Genomic DNA, 20,940 nt, shown 5'->3' with positions numbered 1-20,940 from the left:
AGCACTGGGGGTGGGGGGTGTGCAGGCTCATCACAAAGTGGAACTATTGATGATTTTTCCATCTTGTGCTCTATGACTGAAAAAAAAAATCAAAAATCAAATCAAATAATAATAATAAAATCCTTGATTTTATTAGTCGAGGTCTTGATTTTGTCATGAAGGAAAAGCTCTGGCAGCGACCCCTGCTCGACCTCTCTCTTGTCCTTTAGCAGGACGTGATATCTGATCGATGAATCCAGCTCCTCTGGCTCGATTGTTCTCATTTGCCTCGAGATATTTCAAATCGCCTGTAATAAGCTTGACTACTTATCCATGAGAAGGAGAAAAATAAATCACCAAATAAAACAGACCCAGAACAATTTTTTATAGTGGATGTGGGTCAAGGGGGATATCAGTACTTGGTCCGTAAGGTATTTATAGACCCATTTAATACAAGTAATATGCTCATTTGTTTTATTTCTCCTGACAAGCTAAAGCCACAAAAGAAAATGTGTTGGCTGATGCTGTGATAGATTTTTCATTTTTTCCCCCTTAAGTTTGCCACTTTTAAAAACGTTCAATGCCAACTGAGCAAATCACAGTTTGAGCGTCGCACTGGATATTTCAGCTGTGATGAATGAATATGCAGTGTCTGAAGAGGGGCGCAGTGAAAAACATCATAATAATTATATAAGTCAAGAATAAAGCTAAAAAAACAAACTAGTCAAGTAGCAGCCTCCTCTTTTTCCACACCCACTAACATGTGTCATGAAAAGTGACGGCTCAAAATGCAGATCTGATCAATTACATCGATCTGCTGTGGAAATAGATCTAAAAAGAAGCATATGGATAGGGTAAAGCTTTATTTTAGAAACATTAAATATCCTAGGTCTGTACCCCTTCTCATAAATGATGCTTGTGTGCACATGTGTCAGTGTGTTGAGTGTGTGTGTTTTTGCTGCTCTGACTCAGCCTTTACCAGAAACTAGAACAACATCACTTATGATATCACAGATGTAGGGAAACTGGATAACATCATTTCCTGCACTGATTTTTCTACAGCACTTAGTTATTGTAAAGTTGCTCTAAAAGCAGCAGATATGAGAAAAGCTTTTAACACGAGGGATTCTGCGTGAACACTGGCAGCAATAAAAGGATGGGATGGCTTGAGTTGGAAGTCAACAAAACTTCAATTTTGTCTGAAAACTTCACAGCACAGCAACTTTAGAGCCCCCCCACACACACACTCCTAATGGACAACACTATGAAGTGATGATACCAAATAATTAAATATGATAATAAAAATCATATGACTGCAGTTGTATAGTGTTTTCACAATCTGAATTTCAATTGTATAGCCTTGTGCAGGCTGAATCTCTTGAAAATCTGAGTATAAAAGACACAATTAAACTGCAACAATATGTCATTTGATTAGTAAACAGTAATTTGGCAATTACTTTGATAATGCACCAATCATTTAAACCATTTGAAAATGAGAAAAGTGATAGTACTAATACTTTTGACAAACAATCTGCAGAGTTTTGGACTTTTTGGACGGAGCAAAACATTAGTGCTGGTTATATAAGGAAACTGTGAGTGGTATTTTCACAGTTTTCTCATCTTTTATAGACCAAAAGTTAATAAGTCAATTGTGAGAATAATTGTCAGATTAACTTATTATGAAAATCGTTGTTAGCTGCAGCCCTGAGGCAACGTGCTTCCTGCGTTGGCACCAAAACACCGGCAACGGTTGTAAACTGTGAGCTGCAGAACCGGCCAACATGGACATAACTCCTTGGGATACTGAGCTGGATTCGAGTGCATTACACCAATAAACTATGTCTTACCTAATCTGCAAAAATAATGAGGTATAACCTTTTGCCTTTCTTGTAACCATCTGTAGCACAGTGCATCTTAAACAGTAAAATGTTCTACCTTTCTGAAACATTGAATCTGCCTCATTATAAAGAATTAAAAACAACATATTTTGAACCTTATGTATCTTATAGCCATAGCCCACTCCCCATGTTACCAGCAGGTACCATCACATGACCAGCAATCAGCTCATTACTGTCCGAAGCTAATAACACTATAACGTGCAACACCGTGCACTGTAAAGCAATAAATGTTTAATGACTAAGAATCCACAAAACTTCACCCGCATTTGAGGTGCGGAGTGTGTGTGATGTGCGGAGCGCGTTCCCACGGCGATAGCGCACACAACTGCGTGGCTAATGATTGCTAACACATGTGCAGGAGCCTGGGTGTCGGCACGGCCCGTGATGACATCGCAGCATCACCACATCATCACATCATCACATCATGACCAGCGCCCATGTCTCAATGATGTCACGGCGAAGTCAGCCAATCCTGGACGAGCTCCAGCAGGGGGATGGAGAGCCAACCCACAGCAGCTGCATGAAAAGGTCACGACCCCGCCCACCCAGTTTGGAGAGTTTGGAGTTGAAGCAGGTCAGCGCAGTAAGCTCACACACATGCACACACACACATACGTACTTTGAAATGTCTTTACATGTACAGATCACCATGACAGCGGCTGCTATCAAAGCCGAGCTCATCGTTTGGTGCTAATTGTTTACATGTGCTGATCCTTTAAACGCTCTGCTTGATCTCCAGCTGATAAACAAATAATCAGATCTGACTTTCTGATCTTGGAGACGATTCAAACACTCACCCTGCAAACGTGGATTAAGCAGCTCACACACATGGAGTTCATACAGAGGTAAAGACACAACCCACAGGAGATTTGAAAACACACATTCTGCTAAGAAATATAAAAATAACGCACGCAAAACAAACAAACAAATAAAACATAAAGACAATTATTTTGTCCTTGATAGCAGCTCTGTGCAGATACATGTAACTGAGAAGCTGCAGGTTTGATCTCTGCAAGTGCTACAACATCTATCTATCTGTCTGTCTGAATGTGTGTGTCCCGCAGCAGGAGAGAGAGCGTCACTCAGTCTCACTTCACTGTCCAGTTAATGTGCAAAAAAAAGGTGCATGTTAATGAATATCGTACCTTTGGCAGCCTCTCGGGGTCCCCGGGGTGCCGGGGGATGACCTTCTGAAGCCTCTGGAAACCATAGTCGATGGTTGGTTCATTCAACGCTGCAGGAGACAGAAACAGAAAGCGGGAAAGACAGAATTAGCTCCATGCAAAGAAAACATCATGGTGATGTCATGCTGCACCTGTGGTTAAAGTCACTTTACTGCCATCTATATAAATTTATACACACACACACACACACACACATATAAGGTCTCCACCCACCCGTGAAAGAAGTACTTGTACCTGCCTCTTTAGCTGCTGAATGCTTAATTTTCCCCACCAGCTGCTCTCTAACTGTGTCTGTGTGCCATTTGGTGATGGGCAGGCGGCACATTCACTATATTTTTTTCTTTGCTAGAAACAGCTGCCTGCTACATCTGGATATGACTCAGATTAAAGCAGCGGAGCAAAAACAATGAGCTAAAAGACACTACAAAGCCCTGTGGAGCTGAGGGGAACTGCACAGTGGAGGTAAACCCTCGGTGGAAACCCCTCTCACTTCCACGCAGCCACATAATCCATGTTAATATAAAATATTGGTTAAAGCCACATTTTTTCCCCCCTAGTTGATCCCTGTCACATAAAGGATGTGGCTTTTTCACCACTCCCCTCATTTTTGCTTCAGTGGAGGATAAACATGTATGCTAAGATTTTCCACCAGCCTTCTCTTTGTTTCCACCATCTGCTTTGTTTTTGCAGCTTTAACCTCCTTAATGGTGAAAAGTAATCCTGACGATTTCCAGCAAAAATCCCAATGGTGTTATATAATGTAAAATACAGTATGGGGGCAAACAGGGACTGACCAGTGAGGCTTGATGGGAAAAAAAGGAATTGACTCTTACTTCCTACAGTTAAAAAAAAAGCAGCCTTCCCAGTGGGATTTCACATTTAACTTAACACATCTCTGCTGCAAAACAACACAAAGCTGAACATGCATGATGCCATGACACTATGTCACCATGCTCCTGGTCCCAGTTTGAGCTGTGATATGTCTGAGTCTTGTTTCTCTTTGTTTCAGTAAGAAATTGCATTAAACCATTACATGTTGCACCTTGATGCTTTTTGTGTTCAGTCTGCGTTTGCCTACACGTTAAACACACAGAGTCTCAACATCTGTGCCAGTCAGCGGGGGGGTCCGACTGGTGAGGAGAGAAGATGACATCCTGTTTTTTTTTTTGACATTTTGTTTGCCGGCTTCTCTGGGCTGGAAAGAGATAAACCTGCTCGGCATGATCCCGCCGAGCCGACAGACGTCTGGAAGTTAGAGAGGCAAGTTTGTGACCGAGGAGGACGGTTCAAAATCTGGGCTGGAGAACTGTAAAAAAAAAAATCTTCTGTGGGGATTTTCTTCTGAAACGGCTCCTGTGAAGCTGCTCACAGCACCCAGTGGAGAAGTGGATGGTGTGTGAAGAGTCAGTGGGAAAAATGTGGTTCATAATTTATCCCAAAAATGTCTCCAGTGTTCTCACAGTATTGATTTCATTTATATTTTAAGTTTGAAAACATGGTTGTAAATAAAGCAGAATCACATTTTAGTAAATAAACTTAAATTTCAGCATAACTCCTAAATGTAATCGTTGTCACACTATTGCTAGTTAAAGATCAGTTCACCCAAATTACAGATAACATAATTCTGTAGCTTCCTTCACTGTTGTAGAGAATCACAAGACCTGGAGCTCAAACAGGACTATTAGGGTATAAACTGTCATAATTAGCATGATTTAACACTATTAGTTGAGTCCAAAAAAGCTCCTTCCCCCCCCAAATTTAAATAGCTGAGCTAAACCTAACCCATCTTCTTTATCTCTCACTGTTGGAAATAATATGACTAACTGAACAGCTTGAGTAATTACCAGTAAAAAATGAAGAAATACCATGGGTGAAATAAAGAAGTGTTGTTTTACAGGTGGGATCAGCCCTGTGATGGAGTGCAGATGCTTTAATCCAACATGAAAATGTTTAGAGACGGAAAGAGCTAGTGGAATAACTAATGGTGTCAAAAACATCTGGATGAAAATAACACTGCAGGTATAATGGGAAGGGTTTTAAAGAACATTTAGAGTTCACTTAAATGTTGTAATTCTCTTCTTCTGCACTCTTTATCCAATCAACACGTCAATCAACAGCATCTCTGAAAGCTCCGTCAGTCAGGGTGATGGTTTCCAATATGACGTGCGTGTGTGTCTGCAGGTGTGTTTATTTATATGGCCCTGAGGACGTGTCTTCACCCCGTTGTGGAATCTACTGAAAATGTGTCTGCGTGTGTGTGTGTGTGTGAGAGACAGATGGAGGGAGGAATAAGAGAAGTAGAAAGATAAAGCTGGTGAGAAAGAGGAAGAATGGCTGAGCTAGAAGACAAGATGTAGGTGTGGAGTGCAGAGGGTGTGTGTGTGTGTATGTGTGTGAGTGATGTCCAATTGTGCAGCTGCAGTGATATTTGGTACTTTCCACATCCAGCAATGATAAATTACTTGCAGCTGAATTTCTTGTGTGTTATTTTTTTTAGTTTCTTTTAACACACACACGTGTGTGCATGTGTGTGTGTGTGTTTTATATGTACGTTTGTTTTATTATCACATCACACCCAATTTTCTGGTTTCTGTTTTGCCCTAAACCTCTCAATTTGTTAGCAGCATAACTTCATAAATTGTGAGCAGTAAAAATACCACATGTTAAACTGTCATGAACAATACGTCTCCCCCGCTCCAAGGAAAGTTCACTTTTAAAGCTCTAAATTATGATTTTATGATTCGCATGTGATAATTACTTCAGTATGGCTGAAGAGAACGAGGAGCAGCGATCGATTGAAGGAGAGGAGAGGAATAAAGTTCAGGTGAGATGAGAAGAGAAGATGAGAGGGAAGGAGGAGAAAAAAGGGAGCATCCAAAAAAAAGGAAAAGAAAGAAAATCAGTTATGCTTGAGAAAAACAAAACTAGAAAAACAGCTGCCTAACAGTCGGTGGGATATCAACTGTCAGAATTAACTGCCAGTGTCGGATCCACAGTCTCGTCACATCTCTGGAGACACTTAACCGATGCCAACTCTAATAACACACACACACACACACACACACACACACACACACACACAAAGAAGCACCACACACATAGAGACGTGCATCCAACAGACTGACATGAATTGGTTTCGATGCCTGAGGCCTAAAGTGTCTCCAACCAACTATTTATTAATAGGACAAATGTGTTTCTTAAATTGTTAAATAGCGTGTGAATGTTTGTGCATTAAGAACTAATACAAAGAGTGTGTGGATGTTTGTTTACTTCCAAGCCAATAGGTCAGATTCCTCAAATGATTTCTTTAGTGGTTTCTCTCGGCAGTGAAACAGAAATAGCACCGGCGCACAAAAAAGCCACACAATTGATTGCACATTAGCTGTAAAAGGCACTGGTAAACCCAGCTGGCTTTGACTCATCATGGGAACACTGGTTACACTGACAGCCATAAACAAATACACTCGTCTCTCCAGCCTCGCACACAGCGACAACGATGCTGTGCACAGACGGGGCAAGAAAACAGAGAACAGAAACACAGTCAGTTGAAAAAAGGAATTATTGTTCTGCAGTAAACTGAACGGATCATAAAAGAATGGGTGGAAAACGTTCAGCATCTCATAAAGACACGCAGCCTCCAGCTCAGCGTATGACGATGACTGATACAGTGTGTGATTATACGTATCAAGTAGTTGTTTCCTCCTTTGGGAGTTTCTCAGCAGAAGTCCACTGGACCATTCAGCCTGGTTCATCTTCCAACATATACACTCATCTAAGACTGGGGCCTGGAGTGTAAACTAAGGAAAGCCTGCGTACTTATAAACCACTTGATACACATAATCATACGCTGCATCAATCATCATCATAGAAAACTGTGCAGATCATAAAAAGACCAGTGGAAAATGTTCAATATCCCTTAAAGAAACATCCCCTCCAGCACAGAATAAAGACGATGATTGATACAGCGTATGATTATGTGTATCAAGTGGTTTATAAGGAGGTGGGCTTTCTTTAGTTTACACACCAGGCCCGGATCGAAGATGGTTGTAAATGTAGGGAGGTTTGAACCAGCTGAACAGCATGAGTTGCCTGCTGGGAAACTCCCTAAAGAAGCAACAACCACCAACACCAACACACCATCCCAACGTAAACTGCAGAAAAACACAATCCTGTTTCAAGTTAAGAGAGTTTCAACAGATGCTCTTTAATTTTTTACACACGGCTTCTTAACATCAGCTGTCCATGGTGCTGAAGAGTAAGGCTGCAGTTTAAAGTAACGTGGTGCGTTTAAGTGTCGATACACGAGCCGTGCTATGTTTGTAGTAAAAAAAGACAAGACAGTTTACGAGCGTGCTGCTGCTGACCCCGTGAGGCTCAGCAGCGTGAGGAGCTACACCCTCAGTGTTGCCAACTGTTCTCCAAAGAAGCAGAACGAGCCTGTTTGAAGTTGCTTAAAGTCTCTAGATGCTGTAAAACAGTAATTAACATATTCATGACATCACTGCATCATATTTGAGCGAATGAAGCTCCTGTCATTTACATATTTTTCTGTTTCAGTCATCAGACATGGAACAAATTTGAAACAGTGACTGAAACATGACCCCTGCTCATTTTTAAGCCGTTTTCAAGATGCCGCTCTGCTGCTAAAATCCAGACTTCATAACCATGACAACATCTGAGAAATCCACCACATACTTCAGATAAAAACGAGAGCCGAGCTGTGACTTCAGCTTCATCTACCTGTAGAGAGAAAGTTAGAAACAACAAAAATATTCTTGTTTCTCTCTCACACGACGTGGTGCACAACCTGCACATGCACAATTGCCATGGTGACGGCATGAGCTGCTCTCCATTGGACATCTAAAAACATTTCATTTAAAAGTTAAAGTTGTGATGAGCATGATCGTCTGTAGTAAATTTCATGGCAGTCCTCGATTGTGCCATTTAAAACTACCAATGTCGACCTCTTGGTGGCACCAGAAGGAAAAGTCTGGCTGAGAGGGAAACAAAAATGCCTGAACAAATGAAACCAACCAATGAAATAGTTATTCAGATGTTTGAATTAAAGTGATAAAACAAATAAGCGAGTAGCTGACACTGTCATCTCTATGCGGCTACAGTGTGGATAAAAATATATAAATCACAGACTGTGTATCTATGGTGGTTGAGATTGAAATAAAACCAACACTGACTATTAGTGGCAGACACGTTGCTTCTGTTTTTACTTCTCAGAGACAATAGTTGTTGCTCACACGGCCAGAAGAAAATAAATAATAATAAATAATAAATCTCCAACACATGGCCCTACTCCCTGGAGCTTTACGGTTTACACTCTCCAGTCCAAACATAACTTGTTTCCCCAGTCTAGACGTATAAAGAGAAACATGTAGATATACAAAATCATTGTATTATTTTCTGCTTTCAGATATTTTCTCACAGTGGTGTCCCAGCTGCTCACACAGACGTCTGAAAACGTCAACCAGCCTCTCCAGCAGATGATCTGGTGACACAGACCTGAACCTGTTTCATCTTGGTTCATCCTGCTGCCCATGAAAGCATCTCTGTGTGAATCCCTCCTGCTCTCCTTTACCCCCCCTCCCCTCCCTTCCTCCGCCTCTTTCACTTCTGCTCAACCCCCCCCCTCTTTCTTAACTACACCTTCTGCCACTTTCATCCATCCATCCATCCATCCATCCATCCATCCATTCTTCTATCACTCCTCCTCCTGCCTCGCTCTTCCTCTCAGAGTCCAGAGCCGCCTGCCGATCAATACTCATAGAAGTTTCATGAGGACAGAAGCTCCACTCCTGTTTCACAATAAAAACGCCAAGAGAGGAGGAGGAGGAGGAGGGACACAAAGGGGGGGAGGAAAAAAAAAAAAGGAGGAGGGGGGTGGGGTGGAGATGGCACCATGAAATCGTGAAAAATAGTGTCTGTGTTGAAGCTGCCTGTCCAGGATTTATTATACAAGGCCGGTGTTTTACTTGTTATCATTTGGCCGCGTTTAAACAACAGAGAGCAAGGAAGGTGGGTAAAGGGGGGATGAAGCTGCGTGGGTGAAAGGACGAAGAGGGCTGATGTAAAAGGAGAAGAAGAAGAAGAAGTAGAAGGAGGAGGAGGAGGGGAGGAGGTGTGGTGAGATCGATTCTCTGGCCAGCCAGCAGTTCAATACCACTGAATTATTGCTTCATTCTTCCCCTTATGAGATGAGATCTCTTTCTCCCCAGCTCTTCTTCCCTCAGCCAGCTCTCTGTGTGTTTGGATAAGTGTGTATGTACATGTGTGTATCTGCATGCGTGTATCACTATATGTGTGATCCACTTAGGAGCGGATCGATGCTTTACAATCTGGTTTTTTAAAAGTCCACCTTTCTTTCTGTCTCTCTTTTTTATGTGTTTCTCCTTCTTTCTGTCTTTTCCCCACCCGTCTCTCTCTCTTCCTCCATTTTCCAATTTCTTTTACTTTCTGTTTCTGTGTCTGCAAAGTTATATCGCTCGTTCAGTTTTCACTTAAAGTTTCTTCTTCACAGCAGAGCCATGGATCTCACGCTGCCGCATTGACATTACATCAGCTCTGCACATATATGTGTGTGTGTGTGCGTGTCTATGTAACGTCTGTGTGTGTGAGACCATCTATCGATTGCCACTTTGTACCATTGTGTGTTTATATAGAGTGTGTGATGCAGAGAATGTTAATTTCTCCCACTAGGCAGATGAAGCAGCCATACGGCACAGTGTGTATGTGTGTGTGTGTGTGTGTGCACATGTGTGTGTGAGTGTGTATGTATGTGATAGGCCATCTGTTTACCAGACTACTCACCATCTTTCCCTCATATCTCTCTGATTTACAATTACTTTCAACTCCTGCCCCCGTTTGAAAGTGTGCATGGTAAGTTGTGTAAGACATGACTCCATGCATGTGTGGCTTTGTGCGTGTTAATGTGCATGTGTGTGCACGTGTGTGTGCGTGTGTGTGTGCACGCTTGTGTGTGTTTAATTGCTCGGCTCTTACACCCAGAGGCAACCGCAGCAAAAGCATCGAAAAACCACAACAGCCAATCAGCTTTCATCGGCGGCGACCTTTCACCGGTGACTTCCAGAAAGGAGTCGACCTTGAGGCGGGGTCAGGCAACCGCGGCAACGTATCGCGTTTCCTGGGTCACATGCTGAAGCGATCAGCCAATCGCGAGGTCACGGGGGGTCACCTCGGCCCAATAGGAGAAGCAGTTAGACGCCAGACGGACCAATTACCAGCCGGCTTGCCTCAGGGTCAGACCAAAGATGTTTTGGCTGAGGAAACATTGAAGGAGGCGCACAGGCAGGGAACCTCATACCTCTGCACAAAGAAACTTTAGACATTTAACATACCTCCAATAAAAAAAGAACCCCCCCAAAAAAATCATCTGACGTCTCAGTCTTACAAACTTCGTCAAGACATTTAGAACAACAATGTTCTGGGCCGGTTTTATTGTGCTTGTAATTGTTGCTCTCGTTTCTTGTGCTAACTGTTGGGTGTTTTCACTGCACACTCCAAAAAAAACAACCTGGCGATCGACCAATGAGGCGAGAACCATTTTCATGCAGTTTTCTGAAGGTGTAGGTATCTAGTTACAAAGTCCTTAAGCTGCTTTATCTTCTCACATGTTTGTGTTATTGTTATTTATCTAAGCATATAAGCTGCTACATATATACATGATACCGTCATATCAAATATTTTCTAAATGTGAATGTATGATTTTATTTGGTTCAATAAAACATATCTGAAAAAATAAAGTATAGATGCTCCATGTGTCAAAGTTGCTTCAAACACAAAAACTGAAGGAAACATTAAAACTTTGCTGAACTTGACACCAACAGTAAAAGTGACAATTTACTCTAGAACTTCTTTATTTCGTCTTTATTGATCAGGTTTTAAATCTTCATCTTTATCTTGGGTTTATCACCGAGGTCATGAGACGTCTGGAAGAATTTACACGGCAGCTCTTTTATTTGTCTGTCTCTCTCTCTGTGAATGACGTCATCATTATGGTGTGATGGAGCCATGTTGAGCGGATCAATACCAGACATCACATCATCTCGATCCATTTCCACATATATGTGCGGACAAAATGAGCAAACACACACACAACCACACACACATACCTGCACACACACATGCTTCCTTGTCTTTTCTCTCCTCTACTGAATTTAGCAGGAAAATACTCATTCACAGTCAACAATCCGGTCAGGAATCACACACACTTTTCCAACACTGAGCATGTGTGTGTGTGTGTTGGTAAACTGGGTGTTCTGGATGATTTCACTAATAGCTTCAGTATGGAGGGCTATAAAGAGCAGACTGTTTAATTGTAGCTGGTTTTAACGAGCCTCTGATTATGGCAACATTCTAACGAGTGTGGCTCGTTAATGTTGACTAATCTACAGTCATTAGTTCAACACTGTCTGGCCTGAGAGTGAACTGCAACTCATAGACGCTATTCACACACACACCACACACACACACACACACACACATACATACGCGCGTGCACACACATCCTCAAAAACCAACAATGAAAAATTCAACCCTTGTGAAAACAGCTGAAAACACGACCATGTACTTCAATCAAGAACATGTATGCAATGCATCACCTTGTTGTGGTCCAAATGTGTATTTATTATGTATGTATTTACGGACAGTAGTATGTGTATGTGTTCTAGCCTATGTGGTACAATATTTTACTCCATTGTTGTTCTTTTTAAAGGTTGCCTTGTACAATCTGGCAATGAAAACTAGCTTTTTAAGATAATTCGGGGGCATTTACATGTGTTTTTTATACAATGTTTATTAATGTGCATTGTCCCTTTTCAAATAAACTAAACTGAAACTGAAACTGTACATGCATACTACTGTGTGTGTGTGGTGGACCTACCTGTGTATATGAACCTTCCCGGTGTTCCTTTGCAGAACTGTTTGGACTTGTAGGACAGGGTGACCTCCACGACCCCGGGAATGTGTCTGGGAGGCGTCTGCACCCGGATGGCATGTGGCGTGATCAACTGGAGAAGAGGGGGGTGGGGGGTGGAGGTGGAGCGGGTCAATACACAACAACAAATCAACAATACACAGTAATGCAGTACTAATGTTCTGTGTCCGGAAACCCAGCTGGAGAGTTTCTTTGCCAAGACTGTGAGTGTTGAGCCGCCTCAGACCGCTACTCTGTGTGATTCTCTACTCTAAAGTTTATTTCCGTCTGTTGAGTTGGAGATTATTGAATTTGCACTTGTTAACGCAGTGACAAACAACTTTAAGTGAGCTGTATTTACATTTGGATTTGACACTGTTACAGTACTGTATGCACTCTGACATTCGCATCAAACACATTTAAACGTGGTAAAAAAGGAGACATCCCTGTGTCCAGCGTGGAGCACATCTGAACATATACAGTACATGCATGTTAACTGACACCCTGTAAATAGTTGTTGTGTTTGATGCTTTCTTGTGGTTTTGAGCTGGAATAGTGTCTCGCTCTCTCATGTTCACTGGAACAAATATTTGGCACGCTGCAAAAACCAAAATCAACGAGCTGCTATAATTAAAGTCTGATTTCCTGACACTTATGCTGACACCAGATGGAAAACCAATCATTGTATCGAGCTGTACGTGACCAACACTTGACCATTTTACCATCAGATTTTTATGGAGGTTTTTTTTTTTTCCCTTTCAAAAACACTTTTTTCGCTATTTGGCCCGGGTTTGCGAAAATTTTGTAGGTAGGAGGGAGAGATGCAGACAAACAGAACTTGGCAAACATAAGCAATCACTTTCCACTAAAATTTCTCAAACTGTGTTTTCTCGCCTCAGAATCAATAATCAGGTTGAGTGCAAATGAAACATTTGGTTGGACAAACTCCATTAGAAGCCAGTCTGAGGAACGCCAGGAGAGCTGAGTCAGTTTGAACTGAACTGAACTGAGACTCTGTACACATGTTAGTGTGTGTAAGTGTGGCTCTCAACACTGTAAACAAACCCCTCAGCTCTTCACACACACACACACACACACACACACACACACACACACACCCATGTATGCCAGCATGCGCACACACACACACACACACTTTGTGTTGTTGTTGGAAGGAAGCCATGGTCGCTCTGCGCACACGGTGAGTGGAGTCAGAAGACAAATAAACATTCTGTGGAGGAGAGGCGCTGGGGAAAAGTACGATAGTGAGCTCTGTGTGTGTGTGTGTCAGTGTGTGTGTGTGTGTGTGTGTGTCAGTGTGTGTTTTTGTGAGCATTAAGCCAATGGCTATCAAAATCTGCTGATCTGATCAGTATTCTGGAGAGAAAGAGACAGAGGGAGTGTGGGTGAGGAAGGTGGAGGGGTTGTTGGTGGGGACTCATTAGAGAGGCAAACCTCATTTAGACAAACATCAACACACACACACACACACACACACACACACACACACACACACACACACACACGATCACACACAGTTAAGAGCCTGACCATGAGGAAAAGTATGTTTTCATATTGAATTACTTCCAACGGTCTGAGGGCAAACACACACAGTGGAGGAGCTGAAACAACATGGAGGCAGGATGCTGGAGAACTCACCTCGCTCCAAACCAGCATGGTACCGAAAATGACTTGGAGACCGTCGAAGAAGTTGTCCCCAATGATGATGACCGTGGCGCCCCCTGTGGTCCAGCCCTCGCTGGGACTGATGGCTTTAATACAGGGAGCTGCTCCTGGCGGAAGGGACAAACCACACGGTTAATTCCTGCGGTTGCTGAGCATCATCAACGTTCACGTGAGACATTTTGTTTCCACTGAAGTCAAATCATGGTGGGAAATCTGAGTGCAAGTCTCCTCGTCCCTTTTGCATCTGCACCTTGGATTTTTGATTTTTTTTTTTCGTGGTGCTCCCTCAGCTTTTGGCTGTGGTCCCTATCAACACACCACGCTTACACACTGAATACACCAACGATTTGAAGGTCCACTTCCCCTTTAATTTGACCTTGAGTAGGAAAAAGTTTCCTCTTGTAAATTATTCTGCTGCAGTGAGTGAATAAACAAAGCAAGTGCTGAGGTTTTAGATTAAATTTCAGGGCTTCTTTTCTTTTCAATTTCAAAATATTCATTCACTTTTTATACTTGTGTGAAATTAGATTTTTTTTTTCATGAATGCATAAGTGAAAAAATATAAAGTAACAAAAAAATTAGAACATCAGCTGCACTGTAGCTCTATTGACCACTCCTATTCAGATACAACTGAAAGAACTGGAACCTTATACATACAGTACAACAATACACCTTTTACATAGTTTTCTCAAATGTCAAATCATTTAAAAGATGAATACTTGAGGGCCTTGTTGATAAAAATGATGAGCCACTCCAGAGAAAGACTGATTAATTTATTTAAAAGATAGTTAAACAAGACTCTTATTCTGTGAAAATGAAGAGAAAATGTTCATGTTCTGTCAAGCCAAGTTCTTTTTAGAAACTTTAAATACAAGACATTATTTGAGCATGGTTTTGACAGCGCAGCTTTGCTTTGCTGTTTATTTATTGTCTGTTTTATCCTGAAAGCTGCTTTTACAAGACAGACTGATGTGAGATTACTGCTGCTCTCTTTTTAAATAATGATTTGAGGCGGATAAAAACACGCATGTATCATAGACAGAGTGGATACAGTCGGCTTTATGTCACTGAAAAGCCTGAGTATTGTGTGTATAAGCTCATATGATCCAATCCAATATCACAACAATAAAAGCCTGTCTGTCAGAAGCCGACACATGTGAGAGAATCAGTATTCAGCTGAAATACAACAACACCCTTAGTCTGGGTTTCCTTATGAAAAAGAAGCATAATTATATTAGACTGTGCAACACACACACACACAGCACCACATGTGTGTGTGTGAGTGTGTGTGTGTAGTGGGTTGGATTAGCCAGATGGAGGGGCAGGAATCACCTGATAGGATTAAACCATCAACCATCTGGCGGCCATGCTGCTTGCACTCGCACACATTCATGTTCACACAGACACACACTCGTGGTGGCGCGTGCACACACACTCATGTTTACCGTGTTCTAGGTAAGACGGCGTTCCTTCCACCGGGTCGAGCCGTCGGGCCCGTCGGCCATGTTTGGAGTTGTTGTGGACGAACATGTTGTCGGACACCGACAGGACATGTCCCTCCACGCTCACCGTAGTGGATACCACCACCTGGAGGGAAGCAGGGGACGGGACAGGGTGAGGAGGGGGGCAGAGGGGGGGTAGGTGGTGGTGGTGAGGGGGGTAGAAGGGTGGAGGGAAAAGAAGGTAGGTAAAGAAGTAAGATTGAAAAAAGCGTGGGCGAGGCGAAGGGAAAGCAGATAGAGAGAGAATAGAAGAGGAAAAAAAAGAAAAGCAAAAATGAGGAATTACAAAGTTGGGGGTCTAGAGATCATTGCAGGGAGGAGTTAAAGCGTGAAACTGTGAAAAGCTCTTTAAATGTAACCCGTTATCACTGCTATTACCATCACCCGCAACACACACTAAGTCGCTGTGACTGCACTGTGTGTGTGTGTGCACATGTGTGCGGTGTCTATCCTCCTCTGTTCAATAGTTCCTGATGGGTCCAGCCCTTAATTATCTCCCAGGGAAACAGAGCTGTCTTCTCTGGTTCCACTACAATAGAGCTGCACAATTAGAGGCACAGATACTGTCACACACTCGCTACTCTATGACTCTGTCTCTCTGTCCACACACACATGCACGCACGCACACGCACAACAGCAGAGATACACACATATACATATCACACACGTACTCTCACACACACGTGCCCTGGTAATAAATCTATCAGTATCTGTTGTGCGTCCAGTATCTCCACTCAGACTCAAGTGGTGTCTTCCTGATTGTATTCTGGCCATGAAGATAAGGAAATAATAAAGACTGCACAGCCCTACAGGACCTTTAATCTTATACACAACCCCACAACCTCCACTCCTCTTTCTTTCTTTCTTTCTTTCTTTCTTTCTTTCTTTCTTTCTTTCTTTCTTTCTTTCTTTCTTTCTTTCTTTCTTTCTTTCTTTCTTTCTTTCTTTCTTTCTTTCCTGTCTCTCTGCATTGTGTGTATATTTAAGTTCTGACTAGTCAGGGTCAAGATCTCATGTTTCCTGTGAAGGCGCTGGTAGCTTATTTACTTACACACACACTCAGGCATTCCTGTGTTTGTGTGTTACAGTAACCATCCACTTATTATGAGTTATGTGCACAAAAGAAACAAGGGAGGGAAGACAGAGGGACAAGCAAACACAGACACACACAGAAAGAGCAACAGAAGTAAAAACGTGGTGGTTTCTACCTGGAACCTCCTCATGTCTCGTGGGTTTCCTGCATTCTTTAAACAGTTCTGGTTGCACTTGAGGAAAAACTTGAGGAAGAATCTATAGAAACAGAGAGAGAAGGTCATATTTGAGGTTAACAGCTTCAAATTTGAGCAGAGTGAAGACTCCCCCCACTACTTTTCCTTCAGGATGTGTGAATTCAAGCCCAGTTTCCAACAGCTCCCACAGTACAGACACAAATACAGATACAGAAATTAATATTTCATACTGTTCAAACTTCAAAATGAATTTGCTCATGGATTTTTTTTGTTCTTAAATCCACACCAGCTGCTTTGAAAAATGACATAAAGGTGTTGGATGAACATACAAAAAGCTGAGTTAAACAGTGCACTCCAGCAAAACTGCTGAAAATATCCGACTGTGAGCCAATTCAAGTTTCAGGAAAATCTCAGGTTTGACCTTCAGTGTTATACTTTTGTGAATCCAAACTTCAACACTTCAACACCACCCCGCTGCTTTTGTGCCTGGTTAGGTTTTTGTGCAACATCAACTTAATCCCTGACATGACGACAACTTGCAGTTTTTTTTTCTTTTTCCTGGTGTCCTCTCATTAAAAAAAGGGGAACTATGTTGACATTGGGCGTTTTAAACGGGACCATATGTCACGAATCTGTATTACAGAATAAATCAAACACGCAGATGGCCATCAACAGCAGACAAACACATCCAGGTTGTGTTTTGGTGTGAGCCAGCTGGCCCGGCCTGGCAAAACCAACAAACACAAAAAATACAGACAAACACACATGTTCACGTGTTTGTTGCATCTGTGTGTTACAGCTCAATAAAAGCAATAATGTGACACAACCTTACTGTGAAATGTGACTGCACCAGAGTTGCAAGATTAAGGCTGAATCTTCCAGTTGCAACAATATTTTGTAGAGAATTGTTTTATGGAGGGTTTAATAAGGCTGTGTCCACCTTATATATTCATCCTCATATAATACAATTGTGTACTTTAGTAATGTGAACTTCGCACAAGTCTGCATCACCTCCGTTCCCTGGTGGCAGAGCCTGGTGCTCTGCTGTTCAATAGATGACAGCTCTTGTACTGGACCACCAGAACAAAGCAGAGGTGCGCGCTTATGTGTGTGTGTGTGCAAACATGTATATGTGAGTGTATGTGTGTGCGTGTGTGACGGTGCAGCACAGCCCAGTGGCAGGTCTGAGTGTAAAACTGGGCGCTAACGAGCTCAGGCTTCGTTAGAACACCGGCACTGGGATTCTGCATGCCTAATTATCATGACCCCTCACCCCTGGGTGACAGCCTATCACAGCGGAGGACAGCCACGGTGACCCCCGCTGACCTCCTACTGTCTAGTCCTTTTCACAACACTAGCATAGCGTTAACACAACCACCTCAGCTGACCCGCCCCTGTACATGTGTGTGTGGTTGGGGCGGCTCGGAGGCTCACCCCCCCCCCGGCCCCCCCCACCCGGCTCATCTGCCTCAAATATGAAGATGCTACTGTAAAGCAGTGGTGGGAAAAATGTTCAGATTCTCTAAGCAAACCTCAAAATTAAAGTGTCTTTACTAAAAAATATAAATAAAGTACAAAAAGTCAAAGTTGTTGATCTGAAAATTAAATTATTAATGTAATAAATATGTAGGCAGCTTTTGAACGTTGTTGGTGGCTTCGTGTGCTGCTTTATATGTTGGAGGGCCACAGTGAAATCTAATTTATTCTGAAATACACTGGATGAAAAGTGTGAAGAAACACAAAATGAAAAGACTACAGTACCTCAAGAGTAGACTTACACCCTGTGGATTTAATTTTGTAAATAAGGCTGTTTTCTTTACACTCAGCCAGAGAGGCACTGAGCACTTCCACTAGATGAGTATCTGAGCCAAATCAGGTATTGGCAGTGAAATGACACATTCATTTCCTGTTTTATTGCCAATGTCATTATAAAATTTAAGAGTTTCTGCAATAATCATTCATTCATCCATTCATTCAATCACAGCAGGGCACAGAGTTTCCTGCCATCATGTTAACGACGCGAAAATGATTCCAATGAGCTCCACTCACTGTGGTTTATCATTTTTGAAAAATGTATGGAGACAAACACACACTTCTTACAAAATACATTTTCCATTTCCTTGAAAGAACACTTTCTCTTTCTTACACACATGCGCACACACACACACACACACACACACACACACACACATGGCATCTACTTTATAAAACATTTTCAAATTTTTTTTATTTTGAAACCAGCAATATCCGTATCACCTGTGAGTTTCTTTGCTTCACATCACTGACAACCAAAACCTCCACACTTTCAGAATCTGAAGAAACTGGATTCACAGGCTATTTGATAGATTTTTTTAAAATTATGTAACATAATAAATCTATTTGATTCTATTTGAAAATGTGAAAATCATGACCCACCCTTATGATCTTAACCTGGTTACGTTTACACCTGATATCACAGTGACATGTTTGTATAAATTCAGTTGGCTGATGCCATTGGTGATCTGATGATGTCACTCATTATTTTTCATATTTCCGTCCGCAGCGCGACTTCTTCCCTCTGTTTCCTGTGACAGCGTTTTCTCTCATTGATTGCCAGCAGAACATATTCTACATTTTAATGCAGTATGTGTGTGTTCCTCTTCCCCCTTCACTTGACCCCAGCTGGCCTAATCAACTCCGCTACAAAAAGGCCCCGCAGCTACACACACAGACACACACACACACACACATATATATATACAGACACCTTGTGTGAATTGATTGGCTGGCCCAGTCACTGGTCGTTAAGAGGCCTCCAATTAAACTGGGCAATTATAAGAGTTTGAAATGACTGTGAGGGAGGAGAGGCGCTCTCCCCCTCTCTCTCTCTCCTCCGTCTCTCCCCGTCTCTCTCCGAGGCCTGATCGTGTTCAAGTGATAACAGCACTGTTGACCTTTGCTATATTGTGAGTATCGCACTCAGAGGGCTGACCCAACACCGGTACTGCATGCTGCAAACACACATGCACGCACGCACACATGCACACACACACCACCTGGGCAGAAAAACACTGGAACTGTAGAGAATAAAAACTAAAATAGCAAATTTGAACCAGCAAGACAACATTTACATGATACATGTTTTAATCACTCAGTCACCAGACTCCATATGCTCATCATTGCACATGGTATTTATAAGCCGTTTTCATGCCAACACCAGACAATTAAACAGAAATGTGCATTATGATAAATCTCTTTTTTTTTTTGCACCCATCCCAATGTATCTGTCACTCACTTACTGCAACATCTGCATCTGGTATCTGGTATATTTAGAAAGAGTTTGTTTATCGATGGCTACATACTTGGTGAGGGGTGATGTAAGTGTTTACTACAAGTCTGAGCAGCACAATAATCCAATGTGACACAGAAACAAGAGCATGCTTCGGATATAAACCAGATTTTCTTTTAAAAAAACAAACAATCTCTAATGTGTGTATTTTTTACACATTGGCTTGTGAAGGTAAAAAGAAAGGATGCACAGATGCTGGCTCAGCAGCACAGCTGTTGATTCTGTTTTTTGTTGCCTGTTAACCATGGTGTTATCCAGCCTGTTAGCCATGATAATGTAATCAGCCACACCAGAACTGTAGTGTTACTTAGTCTGTTAGCCATAGTAATGTTGCCCATACCACAGCTGCATGCTGTGTTTTTTTAGCCTGTTAGCCATGATGTAGTGGTGAACGGCACAGTGACATCCATTATTCAGGGGCTGAGATGGCAATTATGGCTCAGAGCACAACTGACATTAATATTTAATATATTGGGCTAACACAGACCTGAGGAGAGAGACAGGAAGTGACAGAGTGATGGGATGGCGAGGGCGTTGTGGATGTGGAGAGAGAGAGAGAGAGAGAGAAACACTGTGGAGAAGACGGAGGGGGAACAGCGAGTGTGTGAAGGAGAAACAAATGGGAGAGAGAATTAAGAAAAGAGGATTGTGGGAGTTTGCTTCAGCCACTCTCCTGTCATTTAAACAGTTACAATGCCAACAGGGCAAGGGTGACATCCGGGGGAATTCCAGCTTTGTGTGCGAGTGTGTGTTTCGGTGTGTGTGTCTCTGTGTGTGGATGTCTAAGACCGAATGTCTGTGTCCGTTTTATTCCCTAAAGACTCACTATTCTACTGAGCCAAGAATAACGATGCTGCCTTGGAAGAGGAAAAAAAAACAAAAAAAAATCTCTCTAAAAAACATACACACACACACACACACACACACACACACACACACACACACACACACACACAGGCAGCGTTCTGGTGAGTTGTTGCTGACAGGTGGAGAAATTGCAGCGAGTCAGTTAGTGCAGACAAACTGAACAACAGATCAGTGCTTTTGCAGCTCCTGCCTCCTCTGTCTCTTCTCTGTCTCCCTGCTTTCTTTAGATGTCTTATTTCACCTGCCTGCCAAGTTTCTTGGCAGAGCTTTCTGACAGACTGATTGTTTCCACCATCTCCCTCTCTGTGCATGTGAGTGAATCT

The 20,940-nt window shown here is 42.3% G+C and overlaps 1 protein-coding gene across 3 annotated transcripts in view; it reads right to left on the bottom strand.

Annotated features, from left to right (window-relative positions):
* The window catches only part of LOC146974775 (transcription factor COE1), a 90,473-nt gene that overhangs the window by 13,644 nt on the left and 55,889 nt on the right, over nucleotides 1–20,940 (bottom strand). For 2 of the 3 annotated variants that reach the window (XM_085798429.1, XM_085798431.1), the window contains exons 7-11: nucleotides 16,402–16,483; nucleotides 15,137–15,278; nucleotides 13,665–13,798; nucleotides 11,973–12,099; nucleotides 3,023–3,111 (exon numbers count right to left, since the gene is read on the bottom strand). In XM_085798429.1, coding sequence (XP_085654555.1) covers nucleotides 3,023–3,111; nucleotides 11,973–12,099; nucleotides 13,665–13,798; nucleotides 15,137–15,278; nucleotides 16,402–16,483 — 574 coding nt within the window. The remainder of the gene's footprint in view (nucleotides 1–3,022; nucleotides 3,112–11,972; nucleotides 12,100–13,664; nucleotides 13,799–15,136; nucleotides 15,279–16,401; nucleotides 16,484–20,940) is intronic. The other variant, XM_085798430.1, reaches the window with a different exon arrangement.

This window comes from Trachurus japonicus, chromosome 14, assembly GCF_045865225.1.
Source record: "Trachurus japonicus isolate A0001 chromosome 14, Traja_1.0".
In the NCBI taxonomy this organism is placed as follows: Eukaryota; Metazoa; Chordata; class Actinopteri; order Carangiformes; family Carangidae; genus Trachurus; species Trachurus japonicus.
Note: the sequence above shows the minus strand (reverse complement) of the source record. Positions and strands in the feature narration are given on the sequence as shown.